Below are 20,885 nucleotides of genomic sequence, written 5' to 3' on the forward strand. Positions count from 1 at the left end.
CCTATCCTCCAGCCTTGGATTATTTCTGCAAGCCTCCCTTCTCAGCTCTCAAGATGACATGGAGTAACCAGCTTTTCTAAGAAATCCCTCACCATCATGAGTCCTGGTGGCAGCAAAGGGCTGGAATGGGAACTCTTCTATGGTTCTGTTGGTCATCAAGTCTAGCTGCGGAGTGAGCTGCCAGTCTCTGCCTGTGTAGGCACTCCATTCTCTACGATGGTGTTCTTGGAACCCCACCCTATTCATTTAAATACTGGAGGTGAGAGAATTACCTGTGGGAAGGCTGGAAAAGGAATTACCTCCTACTGAGAGAATAAATAATGGCCTTCCCTTTTCCTCTCCCCGGTAATCTCCTTATAATAGCTTGTTAGCTAGGTGATGACTGTGGGTAATAGGGACTGTTTAGCTCTTCTCAGTAATCTCTGGGGGGATTAATAGGCCATACAGCTGTCAGGTCTCGTTTAGACTGTAGCACAAGAGTGCCTCCTGTTTTCTGATGAAGCCCCAGGCAACAGTAAAGATCCCACTTAATATTCTGCTCTATAACCAATAGTTCAACTGGTGTACAGCAGTTGCCCAAACTCTGATCACAAAAGTTGACTTAAGGTTCATTGTACCTAATTCTCATGTCACAACAGAAAATCTTAATAAGCTCTGAAGTACACAATATGGATAGAAGCCTGAGAAAAGTGAGTATGGTGTGCAAGAATGCACAATTTAAAAAAAAGATTACTCTCCTGCACAAAATGTGCACAATCTCACTCTCCTCACCCCACCTCCAGGAAAAAAACAAAACAAAACCAGAAAACAAAGAACGGTCCATTCTTTTGGGGCCTGGCCTGATTTCTAAGAAGTCAGAATGAGCATGGTAGGTAGGGGGAGGGGTGGGATGACAAATGAGGTGGAAAGAGAGAAGGGGGTGGGGAAGGAGAGAGAATGAGAACACAGTAAAACAATCCTTGCTTTCATTCTTGGCTCCCATAGACACAGCCCAGAAGGAGCACTATGGGTCCCATTAGGGGACTGCTGGACGCTGGCAGGCTTCCTTAACTCACAGAGCTATTTAGAGATCTGGGATTGGTGCCCGTGTCCAGGGAGTTAGCATTCCTGCCCAGGGGAGGTGGCATGGGAGAGAGCTTTCAAGAGTATTCAACATTCTCCCCAACAGCCTCTTCCTCCCCACTCCCTAACACCAAACTCCTAAATTTCCTGAAGAAAAACAAGCTCATTAATCCAGACTCAGCCTGACATAGCAAAAGATACAAGCAGCATTCTCATGGTGAGAACTCTGGGTTTGTAGGTAAGTGCTACTCACCTGTCCTTTAAACTATAAAGCAAGCTGTCTTAAAAGGTCTTTCTGGGTCCTGAACTAATCCTCCCTTTTAACACTGAGTTTTTTCCTGTATTATTATCACCAAAGCTCCATCAATAGCAATCCATTTATATCCTGGGGGCATGTTCTGAAATAGTATTGCGAAGGACTCAAAGAAGAGGAAGGTGCGTCCTGCCTATGCATGTGAGAGTTCCCAGGAGGAGGAAGCCAGTGTGGGCTTGGTCATCAAGGTACAAGAAGGGTAGAGAGGACCAGAGGTCTGAGAAGATAGGTGAGCATGTCCAACCCAACTGGGCTCACTAGTGCTGCCCAGACTGCTGGTTTGGGACACCTGCCTTGTTTTGTGACCAGTAGGGTCCTACCCTTCCCATGTTTGAAATGTTGACTGTTCAGATTTAGTGTGTATTATTAGACTCTATAGTCACAAATCTGAAAGCCCCTTGGGAGTGGGAATGGTGACTTGGTCACCAAGACTCTCAGCACTTAGTGTAGTACCTAGGACCTGGTAGGCTACAGGCTGCATGGACCCATTCATTGTGAATGAATGAACCAAAAAGGGTCCCAGAAAATGGCTCTGTCCTAAGTCCCAGATCCTCTCCAGACCCTTGTGCAGGCTTTTGGGAAACCTCTAAGGAATTGTGGAAGAGACTCTCTTATTAAGTAAATAATGCCTTGTATAAGTGAAGTGTTTCTATTGTTTCTCTCCAAAGAGTTGTTCATATGCTTGATCTTTATGGCAATCTTATTGGGACTACATAGGGAACCTACCATCTATCGCTATTTTATTGGAAGGACACTAAGCCTCAGGAGAACAATTTTACCCTCAATTCTCTATGTCACCCTAGGAATTCATTAGTAACAGGGCAAAGTTTCCCAATGGTGTGACTTCATCTGAGTGGCCAGCTGTGGTTTCAGAAAAACACAGGATTCAAATATTGAAACCTGATTAAAAGCCAATGTTCAGAGTCCTCCCATCTTTCTCTATCAGGTTAGTCATGGTGTGTGAGAGACTCTCGTATTATTGTCTGTAGACCATGAAGAGGATGGAGAGACACATGGTCATGGGCCCTCTGTATATGCACTTTGATTTGGAGAGGAAGAACACTAGGTGGGCAGAAGCCAGACTCAGCCAAAGACTGCAGAGATTAGAGCACATCTGCCTGTACCATATGAAGCTGCTGACCCAGGAGCAGAGACAGCTCCAGAAAGAACTGCAGAGGTTGCAGCAAGGTGAGGCCTCCGGGATTAGGGAGAGGCAGGCCAGGGCAGCAAGCCATCACCTGGCTGAGGCCAGAGTGGCATCCCTGCCTCAGGACAAGGGCTCTTTCAGAGACCTGGATATCAAGGAAGCAAGAACTTAACCCGACCTGGATTTGAGGCTGCCTGCCCTCCCACCACCCTCCTCCCTGGGTTACACAGCTTCCCCCAGCAGCTCAGCAGCGAGGCTTTTTGAGCTAATACTTCTCAGGCTTCCAGTTACTTCTGTGTTTCAAATGAGCTTTTTCTTGCTTTAGACCTTTGTTTTCTTTTTACATTATTTTCCATTCTGCTTTCCTTTCACTACATCTGGGTTGATTTGGTTTCATCTCTATGCTTGGTCAGCATTGATTGAGCAACTGTTAATGTGCATGTCACATTAAGAAAGGGAAGTTAAAAAAAAAAGATCCCCAGGATTAGCAACCACAGATCAATATCCTCATACTGACAGCTGTCCTCTGATGGGGCTGAGCAAGAGCATCTGGCCATTTTCAACACTCGCCAATGAGATTGAGGCCCTTCCTACCTTCTGTGCAAAACGAACTTCTCAATCACCTTCCTATGTGTGTTCACACTAGAGCCTACAGATTTTGCTTAGGTCAGAAAATTTCAAACAAGTAATTGTGTGGTATATCAGTACTGTGTTTTCTTGGACTCTGAAGGCAAAGACCCAATATTTCTGCTGTTTTCCCAAAGAGACCTCTTTACCTGTAAGCCATGTGCTCATATTCTTTATAATAATGTTCTTCCATAAAACCTCCTGTCTCCAAATAACCCTTTCCAAGTGTATACATCACTCAGAAGACCATCCAATTTATGGAGATAAGTAAGTAGTTAAGTAGTGATAATGAGAATAATGTAAGCTAAAAAACTGGTTCTGGTTAGTAGCTACTGATCATCATGGAACAAAGGACTACAGGGTGGTGTCCAGAATCTTGGACCTTCCAGAGCTGCTTACACCAGTCAAAAAAAAATGGGGAAAGAAAACTCCTCTATTTGATGATCCCATTAAACATGGTGGCTAAGAACACAGAATCTGGACCCAGACTGTCAGTGTTGAAATCCTGATTCTCATTTACTAGGGTGAGGCCTTGGGGGGCTCACTGGACCAGTCTGTGCCTCACTTGCCTCCAAGTTAAATAGAAATGATGTTCCCCACTTCATGGAAGTTAGTTGAGGATTTAGGCACTTGGAACAGTACCTAAACACACAATAAGTGTTAGGTAAGTGTTTACTCTGATCACTTAATCAATCAATCAGTCAATCAATCAATAAAAGATGGTTACAGGATTAAAACTTCTACTGCTAAAAAAAAACTAAACTAAACTAAACTAAAATAAAATAAAACTCCTGCTTTGTTGACAACTGCAAACTAGCACTGGGTGTTATACTATATGTTGGCAAATTGAATTTAAATTTTAAAAATAGTTTTTTTAAAAAAAGAAAGAAAACCACAAACTAGTTGTACGATTTGTAGAAACTACATCCATCATTAAAATAATTAGATTTTGCTTTACAACAAAATTCAGCACAGAAAGGACCCCCCCCCCCCGCCCCCCCAGCTCTGGGAAACTATAGGCCCTTCTCACTAAAGGCAGGTATCAGGACTCAGAAGCTCTGAAAATGCTAGAGCATGTTCCAGAGGAAAGCCAGGTGTCGTATTCAATGTAAATCTGTTTAGGCCTACACAGCTAATATATGGGTGCAAGAATAAAGAGTAATGTCCAAACAGCTGGCCTGGGAATTATTTCCCACAGCTTTGGGTCTGAAGGAGGATTCTGAGCAAGTAGCTGAACTTCTCTGCCTTCTATTTCCCTGTCTGCAAAAATGGTTAAAACAAACTCCAGGGATCCCTGGGTGGCGCAGCGGTTTGGCGCCTGCCTTTGGCCCAGGGCGCGATCCTGGAGACCCGGGATCGAATCCCACGTCAGGCTCCCGGTGCATGGAGCCTGCTTCTCCCTCTGCCTGTGTCTCTGCCTCTCTCTCTCTCTCTCTGTGACTATCATAAATAAATAAAAAAAAAAAAAAAAAAAACAAACTCCAATGAGCGCTCATAGACTGGAAAAGAACCTTAAAAGCCATCTAATTAAATTCCACTTCCATTCTCAAAAGGACACTGAAGACCATATACCTACTTCCAAGGAGAGGGGTGGGGGAGGTATGCAGAAGGCCAGGCCCGAGGTAGCTGGTGTCCTGGCTGAGTAGCAAGTTTGCCTCAGTGGCAGGTAGTGTGGGAAAGTCTGGACCAGGAGGCAGGAAACTGATTCAGCGGCCTCCGTCCCTCTGTCCTTTAGAAAGTCATATTCTTTCTGAGCCTCAGGCTTCTTGACAGTACAATAAAGGGAAAGGGGGGGGGGGGGGGATAAGGAAAAGGGGATGAAATAATATGTATTACATTTCAGTATTTATCAGGCATTGCACTAGGCAGTATTTTTCCATGATTCATTTACCAAAATTGTTACTGAGATTCAACTATATGCCAGGTTGGTGGATTATCTAAAATGCATATTCCCAGTCCTCATCTGTAAAGATTTGGATATTCAGGTTGGGAATTAGGCTCAAAAACCCACATGTTTAACTGAGGCGATACTAAGGCAGATTATTATGGGACAGGTATTTTGTGGACCAGACTTTACAAAACAGTATTACAGCCACTCCAATAGATGCGGGATTCTAAATATTAAAAAAAAAAAAAAAAAAAAAAAAAAACATGATCCGCTTCCTGTAGATGCTCACGTTTAAATTGGAAGGTAGCTGTGCTTGTGAAAAATTATGATAGATGCTAATTGCTGGGACGGTCAGTGGTTGAGCGTCTGCCTTTAGCTCAGGGCATGATCCCGGGGTCCCAAGATCGAGTCCCACATCGGGCTTCCTACAGGGAGCCTGCTTCTCCCTCTGCCTCTGTTTCTGTGTCTCTCATGAATAAATAAATAAAATCTTAAAAAAAAAAAAAAAGAAAATACTAATTGCTAAATTAGAGTTATTTCCAAAGTAGGGCAGGAGCATAAGAAGATTCCTATGTCAAAGGGCCTCAGGTGAGATCTCCCAAAAAAAGCAGTGTGCAAGCAGAATCCTGGAGGAGAATGGGGCAGGGGGCAGCACGGTTTGCATGGAGGACACGTGGGACACACCCAGGCCAGAGGGAACAGTATGTACAAAGGCGCCGCATGAGCATAACTTGCTCCAAATAGTCCAGTACTGAGGAGGGTGAGGGGCGAGGAGAAGGTGAGGCACGGTGTTGAGGCAAGGCCGTATGGGCAGTGTCTCCGCTCATGGAGAGTTCCATAGGTCTTACAAAGGAGTTTAGTTTTCGCCCTCCAGGGTCTGGCGGTGGGGAGATGAGATGACATGTTCACCCTGGCTGCAAGGTTTAAGAGAATCCCCAAATTCAGACCTAAACCAGAGGATTAGCCGAGTGAAGAGAATGAGTATTTTGAGATATTTGGCAAGTAGAATCGTCAGAGCTTTGCGAGTAATTATATGTCCAGGGCCCAGAGTCTATTGCCTGGCACAAAGTTGGTTTTCAATTAATCTTATTGAGTGGGACAGCTGGACACATCCAGGTGCCGTGTGTCCACAAGGGAACACGGAGGACAGATGTAGTGTCAGGAAAGTTATGTTCATTTCTGAGCCTGTTGACTCAACAGGGCCAAACTGCAGAAGAATGGCCTGGCTGGGAGAAGTAGCTTAAAATCTCTCAGCTTATAGGAAACAGATGAGGTTATTACATGGAAAAGACACACACACACTCAAGGAAACAACAGGGGAAGAAGGGCTCACGAAAGACAGTCTCCTGTCTTGACTACCTCGCAAAGAAGTGATCAGATGAAGCAGTGTTAGGAGTTTAATGTGAGTTCCAGTCCCCTTATCTGGTCATATTCCCTCTGCCTGGTGCCTGCTGACCCCATGCACATTCAGAGAACTCACTCCCAAACCAGCGCAAGACTTTCAGCCCCAAGTCACCAACTCCTGAGGTGTCCTGAAGGCTAACAGGGTCCTCCAGAGCAGCCATGACTCCAAGATGCTGAAACATTTACTCAAAGAGTGAAAAACCCACTTAATCGTACCCGGCAGTTGCAACTCCTGGGTCAGGCGAGTAGGAGGTCACATAATTGAGGTGAATGAAACAATAGGGCACCATCTCTGGGTATCGCCCACGCCCAGTTATTTTGTCTTGAAAACACAATGCTTGCCAAGTAAGACATTCAAACAAAACCTCCACGGGCCTCCAGCCAGTTTCAACCTCTAATCTCAGTATTTCTAAATCCTTGTTAACATGTTCTAGGTCAACACTGGGGAGCTGCTGTAAGTTTTTCTGTCTTCCCCCGTCCTGCCAAATCCGTCTTATGTGTATGCGGTCTGAGAGCGTTTGTATGTTGGTTCTCTGCCCAGAGAACAAGTTTCCAGTCCAGAATCCTTTCTGTTCTTCTCTTACTAGGTTAGTTTTTAGGGTTTCCGTCAGAGAGAACCACTAACTGGCTGTCTTATTTATTGCCTTGTGGTTCTGGAGGCTCCAAGTCCAAGATCGAGGTGTCTGGGGGACTGATTCGCTCTGAGGCTCTAAGGGAAGGACTACTCTCAGGCCTCTCTCCTTGGAGTACCAGTGGCTGTCTTTCCCCTACATCCCTTCACCACTGTCCTCCCTCTATCTGTGTCTCTGTGTCCAAATTTCCCCTTGTTATAAGGACACCAGCCATGGATTAGGGCTCCCCCTAATGACCTCCTCTTAACTGGCCTATCTCCTTAAAGGCCCTATCTCCTATTTCTACAAGTTCTGAGGTGCTATGGGGTTAGGACATCTACCTATGACATTTGGGGAAAACAGAATTCAACCGGTAACACTTTTTATTGACTCAAAGCAGATATTATCAAGAAAAAACTCTCCTCTTATTTGGGGAATGAAATTCAGAAGAGACCAGAAGATGTCCTTGTGCCCTCACCACCAGGAAGGCAGAAGCACAGAGTTCCACAGGCTAATAAAGTTAGGTGAGAAAATGCTTACTACCCTCATGGGGATGCTACTGAATCCTCCTTCCCACTTCACCTCCCTGAATCATCCTCTCCCTAAGAAAATGCTGCCTTTCCTCCTTAAGCAATGAAACACTTCCCCATAGCTTGACCACCTCCTTCTCAGCCACTTCATCACCTCAGCCAATTAATTCCACACCAAACGTGACCTAACAACTGGGAAATTCCAAATATGGGCCTTGTTGCTGGCTTTCACAGATCTTTCTTCTTTTTACCTCTTTCCCCAGAGCACTGGCCACCAACACGACCCAAGAGATATATAAATCCAAGACACAGGTGCCTCCTTTCCATCAGGCTGGTCTAAGGGACTCCGTGAAAAGCAAAGAACAGTCACTACCTCCAAACTACAAGGCTTCCCACTTCACAGCCGAGAAGACACAAGCCCAAGAGAAAGACTGCCTAAGGCCCCCGAAGGGCAAAGAGTCCAACAAGGGCATCTCTACTCTGTGTCAGGATGGAGATGTCTCCACCCACACTGTAGATCAAGGCCCCGGTTCCAGCCCAGCTGGCGAGAGTGGAAGAGCACACGTTGATGAGGCCAGGTCGGAGGATGCCAGCCTAAAGCCAGACCCCCAGGCCGGGAGACAAAGCCCCCTGAACCCCAGGGAATGTGCAGGAAATTGGAAAGGCGAGTCCACAACACCTACCTTCTCAGAGCTGTTTGCGAAGGTCAGAAACGCCCACTACCTCCGGCACAGGGTACCCCCCCGAGTCTGAGAGATTGCTTACTATCGGGGAGATATTCGGGCACGAGGAATCCTTGCAGCCCAGGGCAGCCCAGGAACGTGAGGACACGGTGAGCACCCTCCGGCCCTAACCACCCAGGTAACCTCACAATAACGTAGATCGTACTTGCTAAAGGGATGCGTTCCTCAAGAAGCTGCAGAAAGTAGTATATAATGTGTGTCGATTTTATTTTAAACCCTCGGGCCTTTTTTTCCTTTTATGGGGATAGAATCTTTCACTGAACGAGCAAGACGGGCATATGACAAATGAGGGGAGAGACGAATCTTCTGAAAACGCTGTAAGCGGTGCCCACGTGTTGCTGATGCCACCAATTCTGTGCATCTCCACTGATGACTAGACTTTTCCCCGAAAAGAAAAATATTCGGGGTCTTGCTTACTTTGGTCGCCCCTTTTCTTATAGGAGGTTCTTACGGTGCCACCTGCTGGCAAAGGACAAAGGTCTTCTGTCCTCACTGGAACGGTGGGCATAGGAGCATTCTCGGAAATACGCATCCTCGTAGGTGCTAGAAATAAAACCTGCTCCCTGAAAAAAAAAGAAAAAAAACCCTGCTCCCTGAAGGGCAAGAAAAAAATAGGATTTTTTAAGACTACCAGGCTTGCTCTCGTTAGGGTGAGAACAACGCTCTTGCTGATTTCTACATCCTAAGCAGGAACAGAAGTCCAATGTTTCTTTGCGATTTGTAAGAACACTGTCATTTCTGATGGGTTTTTTTTTTTGCAACCTATTATATTTTAGAGATGTAATATATTCTTGGATATCACTGAATTCATTAATAAGTACTTGTGAAAAGCACTGACCTGTTAATTATTTCTGGAGTAAATTGTTCATCTTGGTAAAAAAAAAAAAACAACAAAAAAAAAAACAACAAACAAACACCGAAGTCTTTCCTTCCTTCCTTTCTTCCCAGGTGGCTCCACTTTGGTTTTCTCATTCCTGCTTTCTACCCACTCAGAGCACACTTTCTGGATCCTAATAAAGGAAGAGTAAACAATTTGTATCACCTCCTCCAACATTTCCTCCCCAAGAAGCAAAGCAACCGAGGAAGGCAGGCCGGAGCCACAGGAGGGATTCACGGACACTTACTTTATTCCCTCGGGCCCAGGCCCCAGCTAGCAGGCCCCACAGTGTAGAGAGCCCCCTGCAAAGTGCCCCAGCCCCTTATTGTATGTCCTTCCTCCTTGTTTCCTGCCTAAACCCTGTCTGTCTGCATTTCAAGCATGCTCCAAGGGGGAGTTTCCCAAAGGATCTGTCTCGCTCCTCCAGGGCCTTTCGTCCAGGCCAAGCCACTGGGGATGTGGCCTCAGCCTGGGCCCTGCTCCCTGCGTGCCATCAAGCCCCCACCCTGAGCACACCTGTGTTGCCAACTCAAGAAATAAACATTCTGCACGGTCCTCGCTGTGACCGTGCTTGTGTCTTCACAGGTCAGAGGGGCCCAGGCCTGCCTGGCCTTCCCACTCCGGGACCTGATACACCCTCTTTAAAATGACGTGTCCTGCGCTGCCCCAAAATTGTGCATTACGAACCTTCCATCCACACAGATTTCATGTTCTTATCATTTAGTCCAATATGTGTTCCTCCTTCGATACAACAGATGAGCACTTTTATTGGCACCACTCAACACAACCAGGCGGGAAGCTGCTGCGGGGGCCGTGGCTGCCCTAACTCATTATGCCCTAAAGGACGGGGCAAAGCCCTAGTCTTCCCGAGGCACACTGAGCTCCAGGACGGCTTGCAGCGAGTCAGCTTCAAGTCATTCATTCGTCCCATGGTCCCCCCCGGGGGATCAGTGTGCTCCCCAAAGGACACTGGGCACTGTTCAGAGACAATCTGGCGAGGTGGTTAAAACACCACTGTATTAAGCCTTTGCAAAAGCCTCTGAAGGGTAAGAAATCGGTGAGACAACTGCTTCCATTTTACAGAAAAGAAAAAAATTGAGGCTCACGATAAGCAAAATCTCTAAATGGTAATGTGAATGAGGACCAAGGGCCAGGATACTACTTTCCTGTCCTATCTTCTCTCTCAGAAAGCCGGGGGTGGGGGGCGCTGACACAATGTACAATGGCTTATGCCCTCATTTTCACTTTGAAATACTTTCTTACCCTATAACTGAAAATCGTATGCAATAAAATTAAAAATAATGAGAAGGAAAAACTCATACTTCAATTTTGAGGGAACCTGACATTTTTTTACTACATGCATCATTAATTCAGAGGTATATTGAGGAAGCAGTCTTCCCCATTTATACCCCTTCCCCCTGCCGTAAGGGAAAGGGGGCTTTCACCTCATCACCTGAACCCATCCAGCGGGCAGGGAATCCACGCTCCACCCGGAGGCAGAGGCATCTAGAAAACTCTGAGATGGTGGCTCAGCCTGTCACCCAGGGTCCCATGGTGGTGCAGGCTGCTGAGAGGGACCCCAAAGTTTCCCACAGCCCTCCATGATTGGGTAAAAGTTGTGACAGCCCCTCTGAGGGTGAAGGCAAGGCAGAGGGAGGGGAACTTGAGAGGTCCGCCCCCACTCCAAGAACCCCAGGGGCCAGAGGAGCCTCTGTGCCAACCAAACAGAAGTCATCAGCCCCACATCAATGACAGCCGGCATAGCAAGACCTGCCAGAGACATAGGACTGCAGCTGGACCCCAGCCCTGCACAGGCATTTGGATACAGAGGACAGAAGGAGGGAGATGGGGAGGCCGGGCCTCAGGCCTCATGCTCCTGCGGAGCCCAAGCCACACTGGGGTGGGGAAGGAAGGATTTTAACTGGTCAGGACCCTAAGGAATCATAGCTCACGTGGTTGAAGAGAAACAAAACTGGGAAAACAGAACAACTGGAAGTTGCTGGATCAGGACTGCGATGGTATCAAGCAAAGCTGGCAGCAGTTCCCGGGAGAAAAGCGCCCACCCCATGCGTGCACCTGACCACGCCGGGAGTTCTCAGCGGGATCCAGGTGGAGCAGCGTGGTACTGAGATATCTCAGATGTGGCTGGGGATGCGGCCCACCTGAGATGTGTAGGAGAAAAGGTCTGTTCCTAATTAGATGTTATATGAACCAAATGCAGGTTCTCCCATCGTCTCTCTGGGGCGGAGAAAGCACTACTGTCCTGGGTCCCAGTAGCCGGCACTACCTAGAAACTGCGGATGAAATCGAATGCAATTGGTTTGATTACTTTCAATCGCTCCAGTTTAATTCCATTCAGGTTGGGCTGTGACGCTGGGCAAGGGAGAAACCTTCCTGGTCAAAGGGAAACACATAATAAAGACTCCAAACACACTTTACACGTGTTGCTTGGAATCACACCCAATACTGGCGTGGGGCTTCTCGACTCCACATTATTTCTATTAAAATACTATTCCAAAAGCATGTGGTAGAGAGAAAATGTATGCAAGTTATCCGTGAAGATATGTAATTACGCAATCCGCTGCTGGGAAATTTGTGCACACTCTTGCTGAGGTCTAACCTGGAGTGAGCTGCAGGAAGTGGGAAGCAGGTGCCTGCAGAGCCAGAGCTGTCGCCAGGGCTCAGCCTCTTTCTCTCTCAGCTTAAGCTCTAGCCACTAGGATAGCATGAGCAGAATGAGTGATTCCAACAGTTATTTCAATATGATTGCACAAGAGATTAGATATAATTTTGTAGAATAGGTATAAGAATTCACATTTGAGGGGCACCCGGGTTGCTCAGTCAATTAAGCATCTGCCTTCAGCTCAGGTCATGACCCCAGGGTCCTGGGATTGAGCCCCCACATTGGGCTTCCTGCTCCGCAGGGAGTCTGCTTCTCCCTCTCCCTCTGCCTCCTCTCCCCTACTCATGCTGTGTCTCTATCTCTCAAATAAATAAAATCCTTAAAAAAAAAAGAATTCATATTTGAATGGTATTTTTCCTAAAGAATTTCCCTTCATTTTTTTAGGAGGTCCACACTCAAACAAATACATACACAACACCCTCCTAACCCGGTGCCCTGTGGTCCCAGGGGCTGGTTCACTACAAGTGCTCCCACCAACAACATCGCAGCACCCGGCGTGCATGTGGGAGCTGAGGAGGTTCCAGGGATCCTCATAATCAGTGTCAGATATGAGACGTCAATCGTTGCCCTAACATACTTTTCCCATTCTAGCAAATTCGGTAAAATTTTTCAGCAGTGTCTTCGTGCAGGTCCATCTGGAAATGAAAGCAAAAGCAGATATAATTTGGGTCCTAAAGGAAAATGGGATTAATAAAATTTGAGTTTAAAAGGAAGGCATTTTACATGAATAGGAAGAGAGTGAAAAGCTATGGATGGAAAAGAACAGCAAGCTAGGACTCCTCTAGGAATTCCCAGCAACTTGAAGACACGTGATCTCATAATCCCAGCTCTGTCCCTTATCCAGCCAGCTGGGACCCTCAAAAGTGGAAAAGCTGACAGATCTGAGCCTTGCTGCCCCCATTGTCTGTGTCCTTGGGCAGAGGCTCACTCCTGGTGTCATGACCCAGGAAGAGGAAAAGCCTCTGCACTAAAAACACAACAGAGACCACAATTCTAGAATCGAGACTCTTATAATTATCTGAGAAGCTATAAGATGAGTAAATTTTTCTTCTATTATATTATTATAATTCTATTATATATAATTCTATTATAATTCTCAACAGATATCCCTTCAGTATAGAAAACAAGTAATAACCTGCAGACGTTGTCAATAATTTACACTCAGGAGAACATGCTTTCTGAAATGTGACTCAGAGTGATCAGAATCCCCAGACTTAAGACTTCTACAGCTCAACCGTACTTTACTGTTTAATCCTAATTATCACTAAAAAGAAAATAAACAAGTCTGTGTTTGGTAATATAGAAATAACCATCTGGTTTATACTGGTCATCTTGGAGTTGTTCCATAGGATATTGGAGTTAGCAAAGGCTTTGAAGATGAATCGGTTCAAGCTCAGTCCAGAGGTATGAGATGACTTTCGAAACAAACAGAAAGTGAAAATACTTGCTTTCAGTCAATTTCCCACCAATGCCTCTGATCTAGAGTTGAAAGTCTGTTCACTCTTTGTAAACCAATGACCTTCCTTTGTGAGGAAGATGGCAGGTTCGAGCATGTAATCTTCAGGGCCAGGAGTTAGTTATTAGACTGATATGATTTCCCAGAAGATATTCCCACAAATGCTACAAAGTGCAAGAGGAAAAAAGGACTCTGAGTTAAAATAAGTTTGGGGACATACAGATGGCCAACAGACACATCAAAAAATGCTCAACATCACTCGGCATCGGGAAAATAAATACAAATCAAAACCACAATGAGATACCACCTCACACCAGTCAGAATGAGTTAAAATTAACAACTCAGGAAACAACAGATGTTGGCGAGGATAGAGGAGAAAGGGGAGAAAGGGGAACCCTCTTACACTGTTTGTGGGAATGCACGTAAGCTGGTGCAGCTACTCTGCAAAACAGTATGGAGGTTCTTCAAGAAGCTAAAAATAGAGCTACCCTAAGACCCAGCAATTGCACTCCTAGGTATTTATCTGAAGGATACGAACATAGTGATTCATAGGGGCACCTGCGTCCCGAAGTTCAGTGTCCACAAGAGCCAAACTCTGGAAAGAGCCCAGATGTCCATCGACAGATAAATGGTAAAGATGTGGTGTGTATCTACATGCACTATTACTCAGCCATCAAAAAAGAATGAAATCTTGCTATTTGCAGTGATGTGGATGGAACTAGAGGGTATTACGCTAAGTGAAGTGAGTCAGAGAAAGCCAAAGACCATATAATCTCACTCATATATAAAATTTAAGAAACAAAACGGTTGAACATAGGGGAAGGGAGGGAAAAATAAAATAAGATGAAAACAGAGGGAGGCAAACCATAAGAGACTCAACTCTGGGAAACAAGCTGAGGGTTGTTGTAGGGGAGGGGTATGGGGGCTGGGGTACCTGGGTGAGGGGCATTAAGGAGGGCACGTGATGGGATGACCACTGGGTGTTATATGCAACTGATGAATCATAAATTCTACCCCTGAAACTAATAATGCCATGTTAACTAAACTGAACTAAATTTGTTAACTAGTTAACTATGTTAACTAGTTGAATTTAAATTAAAAAAAAAAAAAGGGATCCCTGGGTGGCGCAGCGGTTTGGCGCCTGCCTTTGGCCCAGGGCGTGATCCTGGAGACCCGGGATCGAATCCCATGTCGGGCTCCCGGTGCATGGAGCCTGCTTCTCTCTCTGCCTGTGTCTCTGCCTCTCTCTCTCTCTCTCTGTGTGTGTGACTATCATAAATAAATTAAAAAAAAATAAAAATAAAATAAAAATAAAAAAAATAAGTTTGGGGAAACGTGGGTTAAACAATAAAAACAAATCTCTCTCCCGGGGGCCTCTCTAAACTTTCAATATGCTAAGATTATGGTGAACGTCTGGGGAAAAATTATGTCATGCTGAATTCCTCTAAATGATATGACCATGACAGTTTTGTACATGAATCATCTTCGGAGACTGTGATAATTCACTAATCACACCTTAGAAACATTGTCTTGGAATAAAAACTAGATTAGGAGAGGTTTCTTTTCACATGTAGGTCAAATAGTCAGCAAAGATCTTACAAATTCCAGATGGCAATAGCAGGAATGACACTTTATATAGAGAATATTTCCCTCATTTTCCTTCTAGGTGTTCCTGCGTGCACGTGCACACACACACACACGCACACACATATACACACAAACGTGACAACAGCCTCACTCAAAAATTTTCTTAGGGCAAAATGACAAAAATGGTAAGAAGGTGAGGTAATGTTTGTGGCTGTTGCAGCCACTTTATATGGGTTACATGTGTTGGGAGGTAATCTTAGCTTCATTTCACAGATGAGAAATCTGCATTCAGAAGTTCAGCTGGATCCTGCATTGACAATAAATACAGAGCTGAGATCAAGCCTATTTCTGTTTATCTCCAAAGCCCCTGCTCTTCCCACATCACCCCATCCTGCTTACTTCCACCCAAAAATTCAACAACAATAATTGCTAATGCCAAGCACTGGGTGATGAGGCTCCAGCACAGGCTCTCGTCTGAAGAACTTTGTTGTTAAGTGGAATAAACAAAGATAAACTCAAGTAAAATTGACATTGTATGTGCATCTGGGTGACACAGTCTGTTGAGCATCCAGCTCTTGGTTTCGGTGCAGGTCATGACCTCAGGGTCATGAGATCGAGCCCCACGTCAGGCTCCATGTTCAGCATGGAGTCTGCTTACATTTCTCTTTCCCTCTCCCCTGCCTCCTCTAAAATAAAGAACTAAATCTTCAAAAATAAAATAATGGCTGTCTATTCTCTAACATCTACCCTACCCCAAATGATCATATAAAACCAGTCATGGTAATTCTATTCTTCCTGCCAGGAACTCATTCAGGAAAGGGCATGTGACTCAGTTGTTGACAATCAGACATGAGGATTGAATTAGTGTTGGTTGAGGGGTCTGTTTTGATCCAGAGGGTCAACCGAGGGCTCTGGGACAGGCCTTCCCATTCCTAAGGAATCAACAATCAACACAGATAAAACGGTTGCACTCGTCTTGCAGACACTGTCCTATCTGCATATGATTACCTGAACCACTGATGTCATCCTGCTGCAGACTGAGGAGGAAGCCCGGGCAGTGATGAGCCAGAGGCAGAGCTGGAAAAGTAGGTAGGAGGCAGATCATAAAAGGCTTTATGTTTGGGACGACTGTATAATTTACCATCCACCCTGGAGCACCTCTGAGGATGAGAAGGGATGCTAGTGATCAATAAGCTGAGCTAACAGGCATAGAAGGGACAGATCTTCTTACATCCCAGGCTAAAGAGTGTGGGCTTTGCCTGGGTCTGGCCACTTCACAGTTTGGAAGGAAAGAAAGGTTGTAGTCCTGTCAACAGGTTAGACACACATTTCTGGCCATAATGGAGAGAAGAGATTCAAGGGACCAGATGAGAATTGGGATAAAACTGGAGGCATGGTCCATATGAGAGAGGTTGAAGGACTGGCTCTGTGTTCAACGGGTCACAAAGATGAAGAGGATGAACAATGTTGACTTGGACATCTACGTGAAAGATGGTGCCTCTTCCCAGGACTTGGGCCATATGAAGGGCACGGTCCTCTCTTCACCCTGGTTAAAGTCCAGGCAGCCAACCTCTGAAGCCCAGGGGAGGCTGAGTTCAGCTGAACGCGCTGAATAGGCCTGTGCGTGGGAATGCACCTCGATGGGAATCGTAGAAAGTAAATTAGGGGTGGGGGGAAATTATCCAGTCTGGCAAAGATTAAGAAGGAGAGAAAAAAATTGAGGGACGAGAATCCATTTTAGTGGCTCATCTGTTGGACTGTCAATGAGAAAAGATAGGAGGCAGCATATGTGTCTGAGGCCCAGGACACATCAAGGAGACAAAAACTCGCCCCATGCCTGGATTTTAGATTACGCCCATGCCGTGGCTCCAGTCAGATCGTTCTCTTTCTCCCTGAATCCATCTCTCTCCCTCATTTTCTCTCCTTGTGATCTCACCAGCTGCAATACAAACGAGGGGGCCCGACTTCCGTGAAGCATTCATTCCAACCCCCAGCCAAGATAATAAATGCGATGTGGTGGTGGCTGGCCAGGGGACAAAACACCCACTGCCCTATGGCTTGAGAATTCATTAATTCATTCATCCAACAAACATCTCTCCCGAGCACCATTATGTGATAGGACCATCCCCTCGTTACAGAGAACAGGAAACAAGGCATGATCATTGCCTGCAGGGCCAGCTTCCAGGCTTTTCGTTCATGTCTATGAATCTAATCCAATAAAGACAGACATCTGATAGGCTGGTGTTTGTCCAGAAAACACGCCACGCTCTCTCTCCCCTCCCAGTTTCCCTTCCAGCTCCATGACCTCACCCTGTACTTCACAAGAGCCAAAAGAGCAAACAATGAAGAAGCTAAGTGCAGGAAGCCTGGAGTGTGACCATGATGAAGTGACACACAGTCCTTGCAGGCTAACCATGAGTTTTTTTCTTCCTGATAGAAGCTTTCTTTGCAAAAGATCCTTCTGAGCCTAGGAAGACCTCCCCTGTCTCCGAATTCCATCCTCAGCGCCTTCAAAACAACAGTGTCGACTACAGACTGCTATAGCTGGTGGCGCTCAAAGTGAGAGCAGCCTTGGGATGACTTAAAAAAGTAGTTCGCCTCTTAAAAAAAAGGAAAAAAGTAGTTCACCTCTTAAGGGAAAAGTACTTTCAGCTAATCAGAGTTCTCCTTGTTTGGCCATTCATTCATGTATATAAAGTTCCTGCCCCAGGGGCTGGGGACACGGATATATAACCCTCCCTCTTGGAGCATTTACTCTGGCCGGAGAGCCAATAAGAAATAAGAAAATAGGTATTCCATTAATTCTTTGATCACAACCATAAAGAGTGCTAGGAGGAAGTACAGGTGCTTCTTAGCCTAGAACAGCCTCCCGACCTCATCTGGAGGGACAGGGAAGGCCTCTCTGAGGACTGATGGGTAAGCTGAGACCTGACGGGGAAGGAGAAGTCAACAAGGTAAAAGGGGAGGGGCTGAGTTTCTAGAAGGAAGATGAACCCGAGCAAAGGTCCTTAGATGAGAAGAAGCATGGGGTTAAGCGGGTCCTGGAGGAGGAAGAGCAGGGCTGGAGCTCAGAGAGAAGAGGCAGAGAAAGGGCTGGAAAGGCTTGTAAGAGAAGAGGCAGGGGTCTTGCTACTAAAAGTTTTCGGTTAAACCATGTTCACGAGGATACCAATCCCCCAGAAGTACAGTTGACCCGTGAACAGCACAGGTTTGAACTGCGTGGGTCCACTTACATGGGGATTTTCTTCAAAAAATACTATAAATGGATTTTCGCTTATGATTTTCTTAACATTTTCTTTTCTCTAGCATACTTTACCGTAAGAATACAGTATATAATACACGGTACACATACCAAGTACGGGTTAACCGACTGTTTAGGTTGTGGGTAGGGCTTCCGGTCAACAGTAGGCTCTTCGTAGTTTTGTTTTTAGGGGAGTCCAAAGGTATACATGGATTTTCAACAGCTCCACGGAAGGTGGCGGTTGGTCGATGCCCCCTAGCCCACATGCTGTTTGTTCCAGGGTCAGCTCTACTTTTGGGGGATTGACATCCTCGTGTCTAAGGCCTGCAGGAGCGTTGTGATGTTGGTGAGGGGACCAGGAGACTCCCCTTTTGCTGGAACAGACGCAACTATTAAAGGAACAGGAATGTGTGTGACTCGTACCTACCCAAGCCGAGGGGGACGGTGGCACCCTTCACCTTGTACCTGACGCCGAACAACCTTACAAGTGTCTTATTCTTCTATTTGTTCTTTCTCCAGGGATTGCAGGTGCCTGGCAAGTAAGCCGGAGGAAGGAAGCTGGGCAGACTGATGAGCAGTGTCCTCGCAAATTATTTAAATGAAACAAGGTCCCATTACGGCTGTCTCCTTCCCTTAGGCTCATGGTGTATAACTTAGCACACCCCGTGTCAACGCAAGATACAAATCCCTAGTCTCCTGGGACTTGAAAATGGGTTGATAAGACATGGATCAAAACAGACCCCTCAACCATAACTAATTCAACATGTGTTCTAGACGTCATTTGGCATTGAATTAGTATTCGTCTAGTTTTCCTTATAAAACTGGAGACCAGACACATCCAAACCCAGGTTAGACGGATAATAAAGGGCCAAGCCTGCTGCCTACCAGAGCAGCTCATCCTTCCCAAATTACCGAAGAGGACAGCAAACCGCGTCTCTCACGCAGGCTCAAACACTGGTGTGAGTGCAGACATACATATGCACAAGCATGTACAGTTATACATATGGAAATGTGTGCATGAATATTCATTACCATATTTCATCTGACCCAGGATCCCATATTTCATGACACACACCATTATTTTCCAGTAAGAAAGGAAAACATGCTGCCAATTAAACTGACATGCTGTTGACTGGAAGCTGCATCACAATTTCAGAGAAGTTAAAATGCGAAAATGTACATTTTAGGACTGAAGCAACGAGGTCTATCTGAGTGTGTATATCGCGTGCGTGACACACACTTACTTTTTCTCACGTCTGTCACCTGCAAACAAGCAAGCACCCTGTGAGAAGATGATAAGGTCTTGGGTGACAGTCTCCGGTGGCCCTAATCATAAGAAATCAGGGAAAGATCACATTAGCTAAACATTGAGATTATGCTGAAATGCCTCTAATCCCGCTGAAGTCCCACCCAGGGCATGAAGCCTTTCCCAACTGATCTCCTTTCCCATCCACCCTAGAACACCTGCCCTCCTACTACATGATCCTAAACTTTGCTCTAGAAAGTCTGGTCTTCACCCATCACCATTTTTGTATTTCAGTGGTGTTTCAGGCTAAAGGTCCCTGCAGAGTATGTGTATGTATGTGTGTGTGTGTGTGTGTGTGTGTGTGTGTGTGTGTGTGTGTGATGGGGAGGGGTCATGGGGCCACATTTTCCATCTAATACAACCCCACCCTCCCCCCAGAGAGCACATCCATACATACTCATGCTCTTGCCTTACCCCCCGCCCCGCCCCCGATGCTCTAAGATGCAACCTGTGAGTGCCCCCCAGAGCACGTCTGAGAGCCTTCCTGGCAATTCCCAAAAGGAGAGAAAGCTGCGTAAGAAAGTCAAAGTAGGGTTTCTCACTCGGACTCTAAATTCCCCTTTTACTAAACCCTTTACTTTGTTTTAATGGAGCCAACAATCACAAAGCCCTAACTAGGAGTAGCCAGTACTGAGCGGGCCAGACGGTGCCGAGAGCAAGGCCGCAGCCCGGTGAGCGCCCCTTGCCTGGGCCCGGGCTGCCCACAGGGAGCCTGCAGCCGGACACAGGCACAGCAACGTGAGAGCAGCATGCACTGTGACCTTCTCACACGACGCAAGTCACGTCTGGCAGGCAGGTTCTTTGCTCAACAGGCCCTCATAACGGCTGCCTTGGGGGGCGGTGTTAAGAAGGAGTCTGAGGCCCGAGCCTTTGCCAAACACATCTGTGCCCCCAGGAGGTGTCACTGCGAAGGGGTTCACAAAGAGCCATAAGCCGCTCATTAACGACTCACAATATTTGAGTAGGTCAGCCAGGGTCTTAAAAGCATATTTTTTTCTTGTTTTGGAGAATATTTGGTTTTTGGTTTTGTTTTGTTTTGTTTTTATTGGGGTTCAATCTGCCAACATAGAGCATAACACCCAGTGCTTAATTTTGATTTAATCATTTTTGTGGCTGCATCCTGTATGCTAAGCGTAGATCTTTAGGAAGTACGGAAGGTGTTGCAGGGGCTGCAAGGCATAGACACAGGCCCCCAGTGAGAGGCGACGCGGTGGCGATGGCAGCAGGCTTCTTTCCAGTCTTTGTATCCAGGCATCGTCAGGAAGGAGACGAATTCCAGCACCAGCCAACACACAGAGGAGCCTTCGACCTTGTGGTTTCTGTTAAAGGATGGACACCCGTTCCCAAAGCGGGTCCACTGGTCCTACTTGCCACCGGATGCTCTCAAAAGAGGCAATCTGTGTCTATTTT

At 46.1% G+C, this 20,885-nt stretch overlaps 1 protein-coding gene across 1 annotated transcript; it reads left to right on the top strand.

Annotated features, from left to right (window-relative positions):
- Positions 1 to 1,090: 1,090 nt before the first annotated feature.
- On the top strand, positions 1,091 to 20,407 carry CCDC190 (coiled-coil domain containing 190). Its single transcript, XM_038586445.1, is given in 8 exon segments — positions 1,091 to 1,300; positions 2,365 to 2,563; positions 7,450 to 7,576; positions 7,846 to 8,320; positions 8,322 to 8,414; positions 8,766 to 8,861; positions 13,235 to 13,289; positions 20,094 to 20,407. Coding segments are annotated over 7 exon segments (1,356 nt in total). The 5' UTR covers positions 1,091 to 1,300; positions 2,365 to 2,367.
- Positions 20,408 to 20,885: the final 478 nt, after the last annotated feature.

The sequence above is a fragment of the Canis lupus genome, chromosome 38 (genome assembly GCF_011100685.1).
Source record: "Canis lupus familiaris isolate Mischka breed German Shepherd chromosome 38, alternate assembly UU_Cfam_GSD_1.0, whole genome shotgun sequence".
In the NCBI taxonomy this organism is placed as follows: domain Eukaryota; kingdom Metazoa; phylum Chordata; class Mammalia; order Carnivora; family Canidae; genus Canis; species Canis lupus.